General features: G+C 33.7%; 2 protein-coding genes and 1 pseudogene across 3 annotated transcripts in view; 1 reads left to right on the top strand and 2 right to left on the bottom strand.

Moving 5' to 3' along the window:
- Window positions 1-12,282, top strand: part of Syt14 (Synaptotagmin 14) — a 116,007-nt gene that overhangs the window by 10,755 nt on the left and 92,970 nt on the right. The window lies entirely within an intron of this gene.
- LOC135124485 (uncharacterized) lies at window positions 3,209-8,473 on the bottom strand. The gene is made up of 11 exons (XM_064049558.1): window positions 8,170-8,473; window positions 8,007-8,116; window positions 7,676-7,952; window positions 7,180-7,625; window positions 6,623-7,129; window positions 4,881-5,043; window positions 4,748-4,804; window positions 4,594-4,703; window positions 4,264-4,540; window positions 3,772-4,214; window positions 3,209-3,722 (listed from the first exon to the last, which is right to left on the bottom strand). Exons 1-11 carry the CDS (start codon window positions 8,339-8,341, stop codon window positions 3,210-3,212), a joined length of 3,075 nt encoding a protein of 1,024 aa, XP_063905628.1. The 5' UTR covers window positions 8,342-8,473; the 3' UTR covers window position 3,209.
- LOC135124486 (cytochrome P450 4C1-like) lies at window positions 10,307-11,999 on the bottom strand (annotated as a pseudogene).

Consider the following 12,282-nt stretch of genomic DNA (forward strand, 5'->3'; position numbering starts at 1 on the left):
AGAGGAAAACATTTAAGTCTAAGATTTTTTAATAATCAAATGTCTGGATCGGAGCTCTATGTGTACAAATAATTATCAAAAAAAATTACATACTGAAATTTTTCGCTCCTGTTTCGTTTAAGTATAGCACGAATAATTTGTAAACAATGTTAAAGATCTGTTCACTTAGCTTAAACCATGAACATCTTCACTTCTACAACAATATGCTTATTGGAAACGACAAGTAAACTTTGAACAAATGTGTTCAAATTCACCTGCACTGTTTTGTCGGGAATCGCTCATTATTTTTCCAATTCTGAGAGAATTTGATAATATATGCAGTGTGCCATAACTTTTGGCATATGTAAATACAACGTTTTAAAAAGCCAGCAGGACGTGGAACGATTTTCAGCAAGGGCTTTATGATATGTTTTTTTAATAAGTTTCTTGAAGCGCAAAATTTTTTGTTAAAAAGTAAATACCGTATAGTAAATAATACATATATTTATTTGTGCACTCTCGTGGTTAGCTACAAGCGTTTCTGGATATTTTCACTGTTAATTTCTTCTGTTTGGCAAATAGTGAAGGATATAACATAGTTCTGCGTTTTTATCTCTTGAGTTTAAGTTAATTATTTAAATAAATATTAATAGTAATCAAGTCATGACCCCTCGGGCCCTTGTGTTTGTTATTATTATATTTGTTTCTTGTTTCATCCACCTTTTTCTTTATGCACATAGTACGGATATATGTTACATTTGGCATAGTCGACTGATTGAAGCTCGCAGGCGGCCGATTTTTTTCATTACAATTAATCACTCTCTAATTTTTTATTGATCGCATTAAGAACGTATAAATGCAACGTGGCATTCTGCCGACGTATAACCATAAACACTTGAAGTTATTGTTGTTGAGAGACGATTTTTCGATTTTTCCCCATTGGTTATCTGCTTTAAATATATGTATTTTAATTTGTTCGTGCTTGTGTACCGTGCTCTGGGATGTTATTTATGCCGCCGGTTTTTAGTTTATAGAGGTTATCATAAAGCGAACATCGCAAAATCTATTTCTATAATTTTTCAAAGGAGCGGAAGTTGTTGGCCATGTATTTCAGGCGCGAGGGAAGTTCGGTCGAAATAAACGATTTTTTGGATGCACTAAGATGGAAAAATTTGTGGAAAAAGACTTTACTCATGTCATAAATTTCCGTCTCGTTGTCACGTTTTAAAGTGAATTGCCATTTCGTTCCAAAGCTGGTTAAAAGTTCGAACTTTAACCACTTTTTATCCTTTTTCGTTGTGGACGGTATTAGAGACAACGAACTAACAAAAATCATATCATTCATGTCATTAACACTGAAATGACTTACCTGGAGGGAGAGTCTCCCATGTCGGTATGGCACGTTTCCATTTATTATTCCATATTTGGAAGGTCCTGGCATTTTTTGCAGGATCGTGTAACTTTTTACAAAATATGTATTTGTAAACTTCTTAAAACATACAACACCTCGTACAACAACCACAGTAATAAAAATTACCTGGAATGAAATATTCATGTTAGAATGAGTAATAAAGTTTGTGAAAATAGAGTATTGTTTTCTTTAATAGACACATATGCGCTGATAATTTTATTACGAGTATTGATGATTGCCTTGCTGCTACTTCGTTGAAAAAAAACATGCACGTGCACTTTGTGTGTGATATGCTGACATGATAACAAGTTTGAGCAGTTTGGCGAAAACATTTTAATGTATTTACGTAGTGCTGATTCTAAATTTGTTTCCAGATTTTTTGATCACGTCAAGATTTAATGATATTCGCAGAGAAACATAAATTATACATATATATCAAATCAAGAACAGTACACTCACTTCTCGATATTGTGAGTACACAGTACTGAATTGACATACGTGTTCCTGCTGACATGTGGCCCGGAACATTTTCCCATGAAAAAACTCGCGGGGTTATTATTTAGGGTACTGCCTAACATGTTTCTTTACCTGTGCTTAAAAGGTCCAGATATATATTTATTTTAAGTTGTAGAGGTTACAATAAGAAATTAAATTAGCAAAATAAAATTTTATAATGTTTCGAAGAAGCTGTATTTGTTCGAGTGTACTTAAGAAGCGAGGGAAGTTCTCCTAAGTAACCTTGGATCAATTTTTTTTTACGTAGTTAGATATGCTTCCCCAGTTAGGGTAATTTTAAAACAAAATAAAAGTGAATCAGTTATCAGCAGCATGTCGTTTGATGAAATCGTTTTCGATTTAATTCGAGTTAATTAAATGAGAAATAGATAATACTTGCATAGATTCAATAATAATATTTATCTTTTCGGTTCGTGGATTTCCATAAGTAATCGATAGTTTATTTTAAGCCAGCATTCATCATCATATAGCAAATATTTGATGACACATGCCACAAACAAAATGTGCAAAACATATAGATTGTAAACGTTGGAGGTTCCTTTAGGTCAGTGTTTTTCAAACTTTTTGAACACGCGACCCCCTAACGATTAAAAACAATTGTGGCGACCCCCCCCCCATATCTTTTATTATCATTATTATTGCATAATGTGGAAGAGAAACTATTAAGTTACTCTCCAGAAGAGGCCTCTGAATGGGCAAAGATTAATAATAAATTCTTTTTTGGATATGTTAGTGAAATTGGCTGATCTGACAACAAATATAAAAGCAAATCTTATTCACCTGGCTGCTAACGAAATGCTGCAAACGGAATTCCATTTAGAAACAATTGACGTCTTCTGGATTAAGAGAAAGAGGAATATACAGAGCTACAAAATGAAGCGTTGAAATTGTTAGTATCATTTGCCACATCGTAGCTAACATTCATTACAATGGTAAACATTAAAAATAAGAAAATCAAAAAAAATATTGAAAAATAAACAGGGACAGCCTTCTCACTGATTTTGATTGTCATTTTATCGCAGTGGTGAGTGGAAAACCTACAAACGTTGTTCTGTACCTTTATCTCCCTTTCGGTCCGCGACCCCCCAAGTAAAGCTTCGCGACCCCCCTGGGGGTCGCGACCCACAGATTGAAAATCACTGCTTTAGGTAAAACAAACAGAGAAGAGAAAGAGAACATTAAAAGCTTTATTTTATAGTGCGTTCCACATCAATATACCATATGTAGTAAAGATAACTCCAATACTATTGCTAAAGTTCTATTCCCATACCAAGAGTACAGTAATTTTGGGATATTTTCCTGTTCAAACGCGCGGCATGAATTTTACTTTAATATCTTCTTTCGTTCTGAGTACAATATCGGCCACAAGTTTGATACTTTCTTGGGTGTCGATTGGCTCTAGTACAAAATTACTTAAAATCGCACACAGTGCAGCTTTCAGTTCCAAGATGGCGAACTTTTGTCCTATGCAATTTCTCGGTCCGGCACTAAAAGGCAAATATGCGTAAGGATGTCTGTTTTGGCAATTTTCGGGCAGGAATCTGTCGGGGTCAAATCTTTCAGGATCAGGATAAACGTCAGGATTGCGATGAACATCGTAAATGTGTATAAAAACATCAGTACTTTTTGGTAGTAGATATCCATTCGTGAGCCTTAGATCTTCACCTAAAATTCTCGAGATAAAATAGACGCTGGGATACAATCGAAGACTCTCCTTGATACAGCGTTCCATATATTTCAAATTTTGTAGATTGTCATAAGTTGGTTTCTTATTCGAGTTTCCAAGAATTTCGACGATTTCTTGGTACGCGCAACGCTAAAATTCAGAATTAGATTTTTTTCTAAACGTTATAGTTTCCTTTTACTTGGACATTTTCGTTGTTAGCTAGAAGTATCAACATAAAACTTAGAGCCGTAGCTGTCGTGTCGTGTCCTTCAAACATAAAAGTGTCAACTTCTTCCTGGATACCGTTGTCGTCAATGATGCTTTCGTTCTTTTTAGCAGACAGCAGAAGATCTAACATGGCTCTACGTTTTTTCCCTTTGTAAACACTGTGCTCTTCTGCCGCTTCTTCGTCATTGAATGATTTTTCTTTCTCTTGAATCACTTCTTTCGTAAACTGGTGCATCGTTTTTGTATTTTTTCTTTCTTCGAAAAAGAAAGGAGAAAATAGGAAGTTTCCGATTTCTTCGATGCACCACGGATGGGTAAATTTGTGGTAAAAGATTTTACCCATGTCGTGAAGCGCTTTCTCGTAGTTGCGTTCGTCTTTACGTTGGAAATTGAATTTAGTACCCATTGCCGTCTCTGGAAGGAGTTGCTTAAAAAAAAGTGTTTTAAAATAAGAACATACAACCTATAATCGTTTTTAAAGTGAACTGTGTTATCAGAGAATTTATCTCGACGTAAGATTTCTTGGATTCATCTTTCAAGGCATCTATAAGTTGCTCCGTTTGTTCGTTGAAAACCGAGACAAATCCCTGAAGAATGTTGAAATGAAACGCTGGTGTTAAAATTTTTCTTCTGATGTGCCACTTCTCTCCGAAACTGGTCAGAAGACCGAACTTTAACCACTTATGTGTCATTTTGTAGACATATCCTTTTTCGTTGTGAACGGGATTGGACATAACCAACTAACAAAAGAGAGTCAAATTGTTGCAAATAAATATGAACAAAAATTAGGTACTTCACAATCCTGGTGAGTTACAAGATGGACACTTATTTTATGTGCTACGTAAAATCTGAACACTGGATAAAATTCTTTTGCTGCTTGCCTTACTTGTTGAAACAACACCTCTGAAAGAATGGTTGAAGGTTTAATTAATAGTCAGATGATTTACCTGGAGAGTCTCCCAGGTATGGCACGTTTCCCTTGATTATTCCATAGCTGGGTGGTCCTGGTAATTTTTTCAATTTCACATAATTTTTAATAGAAATGTATAAAGTTTGCAAACTTTTTAAAATATACAATACCAGTAGGATAAACACAATAATAAGATTTACTTGTAATACGGTATTCATTATCTATTTTCCAATACGGGTATTTTTGAAAACGTATAACAAGATTTCCTTCCACCGACTGACCCGTTTGGACACTTTTATCACGAGTATTGGTGACGGTGTTGTTATTATTCCCCTGCGTGGAAAAACATGCGTACTTCTTCGATTTATGATAATTTTAGCCAAATGACCAAATAAGTCAGGGTAAAAGTTCGGAATCATTTCTGTTATTTGTACAGCTAACCAAAACGGCTTAAAGAGAAATAATTTCACACAATCACAATATACAGTATCCGATTTTTGGTAAAATTTTTAAAAGGTTGGAAGCATAAAGAGCAAAATCACAAAATCAATAAAATTGTGTTTGATTTTGATTTCAGACTTTGAGCTCTTTGTGTCTTATCGTATACAAATATAATTATTTTCAAATGATTTATGTGTATAGACATCGCAGAGGAAAATTTTCAATTGGTGACACATAAAATATGAAGATCGTACAACACCATGTATCAAAAAATAACAAAACTCGTGTTAGTAACTTGTGAATAAGTATTTAAGACGAATATCAAAAATCTGTTAGCGAGATAGAATAACGACCATTTTAAATTTTGAAAAAAGATAGTTTCAAGTCACAAAACAGCGTCAGTTCAAAAATTTCCGAAACATATTTGTTACAAAAACAGTAAACAAACAGAAATCTGTTATGTTAAAATAAAAAGCAAAAGACAAAATTCAAATTCATATTAATAATAACAATGAGACAGGGCGAAATTATGTTTTTTTTTGAATTTTTTTAGTACAAGGTCTGATAGTTGCTTACATAAGGTCGACTATTATTATCATTATAATTTCGCTTGACTTTAAACAATTATTGTTGCAGTTGGTAATTGTGTAATGTACCCCATGTTTATGCAATAATTATGTGTTTAGAGTTTAATGAACAGGAAGAAATTATAAAGCAAACAATTGTTAACAATTATTAAGCACACCATACCAAATATCTGGATAGATAATGTTTTGGAACAAATATCTTCCGTTTGTGGAACTGAAGTAAATTGGATGACGAATTTAATGCCGGCACTGTATTTGTTTCAGATGTCTTAAACTAAGAAATCAGTAGGGTATTGTGTGCATATCAAAGAATACTTCGAATAACATTTGACAAATCAGATGTATAAAATGTTAAACATGTCAATATGATAGTCCCAGTGCGCTTCTTTAGGTAAATGGGCAATATTTGAAACCAAGTTATTGCACTAAACAATCCAAAGTCTGCTGCTTAAAACTGAACGAATCAGATAGACAGATTCAGTAATAAAACCACAATATAGTACCGCGTGGTCAGAAATGACCGAGTCTATTGGCAAGCCTGGATTTTTTGTTGAAATTTGCAAAGTCATTTAATATTAACTAAGCTTGCGATATACATGAATTTTTCGGAATTCGAAAACACTATTAGCAAAAGTTGAAAATAATTTGAGAGAATTAATTTGCCATAATTTTGGCGCAATGATTACCATCTAGACGTTATTTATTATTTATAAAAAATTTAAAACGAAGTCGTTTATGGTAAGCAAAATGTGTTGCCTATTCGGACTTATGCAGGCGTGAACAGATAAAATAATCATCCTGTATACAAATATTTATTTCCCTATTTCATTGTTCCTACAACTAATGTACAAAATTGACAAGGATATTAAAGATTACTATTAATCACGCGGAACAAATTTTACTTTAATCTCATCCTTAGTTCTTAGAATAATGTCTATAATAGGGACAATAGATTGTGGAGTATCAACTGGTTCTAAGAAAAATTTTCTCAAAATGGCGCACAGAACAACCTTCATCTCCAAAATGGCAAATTTTTGTCCAATGCAATTTCGTGATCCCGCACTGAACGGAATATATGCGTAAGGATGTCTGTGTTGACAATTCTCTGGCAGAAATCTGTCAGGATCAAATTTTTCAGGATCAGGATAAAGATCGGGATTTCGATGCATTGCATAAATGTGCACAAATACTTGAGTGCCCTTGGGAAGTAAATATCCACTTGCCGTTTTTAAATCTTCTCCTAAATTTCTAGAAATGAAATAGACGCTAGGATACAACCGAAGACTCTCTTTAATGCAACGCTCCAAATATTTTAGATTTTGCAGTTCGTTGTAAGTCGGTTTTTTATTTAAGTCTCCAAGAATTTCAACCAATTCGGAGTAGATGCGTTCCTAAAAACTGGCATTAAAAAATGTTTCTAGTTAAAATAACTGCAATTTACTTGCACATCTTTATTATTGGCTAGAAGCATCAACATGAAACTTAGAGCCGTAGTTGTTGTATCATGTCCTTCAAACATAAAAGTGTCAACTTCTTCTCTGATACCCTCGTTATCAATAATTCCTTCATTTTTTTTGGCCGATAGTAGGAGATCTAACATAGCCAACCTCTTTTTTCCCTTGTACACGTCATGTTCTTCTTTCGGTAAATCAGTGTCGACGAAGTTTTTCTCTTTCTCCTCAATCACCTCTCTAGTAAATTCGTGCAAAATTTTTACAGTCTTACGTTCTTTAAAGAATGCAGAGTTGAATAAAAGATTACCAATCTCTTCGAAACACCATGGATGTATGGCTCTATAAGCAAACATTTCGCCTATATCATGAACCGCTTTTTTATAAGCTTGATCTTTTTTATTTTTAAACTCGAGTTTGATACCCATCGCTGTTTCTGTAAGCAACCAACGCATAAGAACTACTTTTTAAAATTCTATACAATACCAGATATTGTTTTTAAGGTGAACTGTGCTAAAACGGAATTCACTTTAACGTATGATTTGCTACATTCTTCACTCAGTGTTTCTAGGAGCTGTTCTGCTTGTTCGTTAAAAACCGAAACAAACTGTTGAAGAATACTGAAGTGGAAAGCTGGTGTTAGAATTCTTCTTCTAGTTTGCCATTTCGCTCCAAAGCTAGTTAAAAGTCCAAATTGTAACCATTTTTGAATTAGTTTGTAAATAAATCCTTTTTCGTTGTGAATTTGATTAGAGAGTACTAACTGGAGTGATATAAATGGGAAACGTATTTAAATAAATTCAAAAGAAAAAATTACCTCACAATCTTCTGGCGAGAGAATGCAGACTGAAGTTAAATGTACTGCATATACCGAATAAATTGGATAAAATTCTTTTGCAGCTTGAGTGACGCTTTCAAACACCGCTTCTGAAACAAAAATCGAAACGTTCATTGTTTTATGTTTTTTTTTTAATATTTACCTGCCGTGTTTCCAAAGCCTCCTATATTCCCCATTATGATGCCACCTCTGGCAGGTCCTGGTAACTTTTGCACAATTACATAGTTTTTGACATAAATGTATAATGCATGTATCTTATTTATGAGATAAAATACTAAAGGTAATAAAATAATGTAGAGTAAAGAAATGGACATTTTAAATTTTCCTGTGAAATATTACCAAAAATTGGTTATTTGGAATGAAAGAACTTTTTTACGTTGCCACTTTAATGTAGAGATGTATGTATGTGTGTTTTCAAACTCATCGCCGATATATGAATAATAATAATAGCGTTAATTCCGCTGTTATTAAAAACAGTAAACAAGAATAAATCTGTTTTGATGTCATAATTCCAGAAAACGTACTTTTTATCTTGGTGTTAAAGGACAATTGAGGGTTACAAAAAACAAATTATTCTTGATACATTAATTGAAATATCGAGCTATATCGGTGTACACAAGATATGCTTACCTGTGCACCACAATAACGAAAATATTGTAACGGTTATCCCCACAACACCGAAAACTTAAAAAAGATATACATTTGTCGACGAGTTTCGCCAACCACGTTGGCATTATCTAGACAGGTGTTGTGGGGGTAACGATATATACTTAGTATTTATTATAAATTATGAGATTATAACGCACCGAGTGATAAATAAGAACGAATGTTATGTTATTGTTGAATGTTATTAGTGTTAATGATATGACGTTTTATTGTCTAAGAACTTAATTTTTTTGAGTCCGCAACCGCTCATTCTGTAGAAAAAAACCACACAAAAAAGTAAAATAAAAGCTACATATTGATGTGGTTGCAATCTATTTTGGGTTCTCAGAACATTGCACTTTTTTCACAGTAAAATACTTTCATTGATAAATGATAATAAAAGGTCAGCTGTTATCACGATACTAAATTTCTGCCTTACTCAACTGGTGTACTGTTAACAACAAAATAAATATATAAAAAATATCAGTATTAATTCTCGTGACAAGGCAAAAATTAGTGTTTGCGCTATGATAATATTAATCACATGTTAATTTGATAATTTTATTATGGAAATCTGTGAAGATGTAATTTGCTATAAGCAAGAAAGATTCTGATAAACGCGGGTATGAAATGACTAACAGACGCAATAAAAAAAGGGAAAATAAATCAGGATATAGATAACAATATAATCCAAAATACAGGTGCGCAACTGTAAAAAAAGTGTGACGGGGCGACAAATAAGTAAAATGGAAAACCTTGTTGCTTGAATTAAATATAGGTATACATTACCTTTACATTTACCGGGTATGTTTCCAGGGCGGCAAGTGAAATCCCGAATTACCAGCAGAGACTCTTTGGTTTCAACAAGACGGTGCTCCACCCCACTTTGGACGTCAAGTGCGACAGTATTTAAATGAAACTTTTCCTGGCAGGTGGATAGGCCAAAGGGGTACTATTGAGTGGTCTGCCAGGTCACCGGATTTGACAACGCTTGACTTTTTTTTGTGAAGTCAGATTGAAAACTTACAGGAACGCATACGTAACGAATTCTCATTAACTCACTACAAAATTTTATTCAACGTCTTTTTACTGTCAGGAAGTAAATAGAGAGCATTTTGAGCATCTTTTGTAGAAAACAGAAGTTTAGTTTTGATTTCGGTTGTTATTGGTTAATTTAATAATTTATTTTGCTAATTCAATCGGAAAGAAAGCATGGTTGTACTATATCAATAAATATCAGCAGCATGTCGTTAGATTAAATCGGTTTCGATTTAATTCGAGTTAATTAAATGAGAAATAGATAATACTTCCATAGACTCAAGATAAATATTTATCATTTCCGTGCATGGATTTTCATAAGTAATCGATAGTTTATTTTAAACAAGCAAATAGTAAATATTTGATGACAATGTTACAAATATGTAAAATTGTTCAAATTCCAGTATTGGTGTGTCGATTTTCAGCCATCATAAATTATAGGGAAAACAAGTAGGGAAAGAAAGTGAGCATTAAGAGCTTTATTCCATAGTGCGACCCACAACAATATACTATATTTAGTAAAAATAACTCTAACACTATTACAAAAGCTCTATTCCCATACCTAGAGTAAAGTAAAATTGGGATATCTTTCTTGTTCAAAAGCGCGGTATGAATTTTATTTTTATATCTTCTTTCGTTTTGAGTACAATATCGGCCATAAGTTTGGGTGTCGATTGGCTCTAGTACAAAATTACTTAAAATTGCACACACTGCAGCTTTCAGCTCCAAGATAGCGAACTTCTGTCCTATACAATTCCTCGGTCCGGCACTAAAAGGTAAATATGCGTAAGGATGTCTGTTTTGGCAATTTTCGGGCAGGAATCTATCGGGGTCAAATCTTTCAGGATCAGGATAAACGTCAGGATTGCGATGGACATCGTAAATGTGTATAAAAACATTAGTATTTTTTGGTAGTAGATATCCATTCGTGAGCCTTAGATCTTCACCTAAAGTTCTCGAGATAAAATAGACGCTGGTATACAATCGAAGACTCTCCTTGATACAGCGTTCCATATATTTCAAATTTTGTAAATCGTCATAGGTTGGTTTCTTATTCGGGTTTCCAAGAATTTCGACGATAAGCGCAATGCTAAAATTTAGAATTAGATTTTTTCCTAAACGTTATAGTTTCCTTTTACTTGCACATTTTCGTTGTTAGCTAGAAGCATCAACATAAAACTTAGAGCCGCAGCTGTCGTGTCGTGTCCTTCGAACATAAAAGTGACAACTTCTTCCTGGATACCGTCGTCGTCAATAGCGCTTTCGTTCCTTTTGGCAGACAACAGAAGATCTAACATGGCTCTACGTTTTTTCCCTTTGTAAACACTGTGCTCTTCTGTCGCTTCTTCGTCATTGAATGTTTTTTCTTTCTCTTGAATCACTTCTTTCGAAAATTGGTGCATCGTTTTTGTATTTTTTCTTTCTTCAAAAAAGAAAGGAGAAAATAGGAAGTTACCGATTTCTTCGATGCACCACGGATGGGTAAATTTGTGGTAAAGGATTTTACCTATGTTATGAATTGCTTTCGCGTAGTCGTGTTCTTGTTTATTTTCAAAGTTGAGTTTAGTACCCTTTGCTGTCTCTGAAAGGAGTTACTTAAACAAAAAGTGTTTTAAAACATGAATGTACAACCTGTAATCGTTTTTAAAGTGAACTGAGTTATCAGAGAATTTATTTCAACGTAAGATTTCTTAGATTTATCTTTCAAGGCATCTATAAGTTGTTCCGTTTGTTCGTTGAAAACCGAGACAAATCCCTGAAGAATGTTGAAGTGGAACGCTGGTGTTAGAATTTTTCTTCTGATCTGCTACTTCTCTCCAAAACTGGTCGGAAGTCCGTACTTTAGCCATTTGTTTGCCGTTTTATAGATGTATCCTTTTTTGTTGTGGATGGGATTAGACATAACCAACTAAGTCAGATTGTTGTAAATAAATACGAAAAAAAATTTAAGTACTTCACAATCTTGGTGAGTTAGAAGGTTGACACATATTTTATGTGCTACATAAAATCTGTACACTGGATAAAATTCTTTTGCGGCTTGTCTTACATGTTGAAACAACACCTCTGAAAGAATGGTTGAAGGTTTAATTAATAGTCAGATGATTTACCTGGAGAGTCTCCCAGGTATGGCACGTTTCCCTTGATTATTCCATAGCTGGGTGGTCCTGGTAATTTTTTCAATTTCACATAATTTTTAATAGAAATGTATAAAGTTTGCAAACTTTTTAAAATATACAATAGCAGTACGATAAACACAATTATAAGATTTACTTGCAATACGATATTCATTATATATTTTCCAATACGGGTATTTGTGAAAACGTATAACAAGATTTTCTTCCACCGACTGACCCGTTTGGACACTTTTATCACGAGTATTGGTGACGATGTTGTTATTATTCCCCTGCGTGGAAAAACATGCGTACTTATTCACTTTATGATAATTTTAGCCAAATGACCAAATAAGTCAAGGTACAAATTCGGAATCATTTCTGTTATTTGTACAGCTAACCAAAACGGCTCAAAGAGAAATAATTTCAGACAATCACAATATACAATATCCGACTTTTTG

This window comes from Zophobas morio, unplaced genomic scaffold (genome assembly GCF_036711695.1).
Source record: "Zophobas morio isolate AGI-343-1 ecotype UQ-CSIRO unplaced genomic scaffold, CSIRO_AGI_Zmor_V1 ptg000007l, whole genome shotgun sequence".
In the NCBI taxonomy this organism is placed as follows: Eukaryota; Metazoa; Arthropoda; class Insecta; order Coleoptera; family Tenebrionidae; genus Zophobas; species Zophobas morio.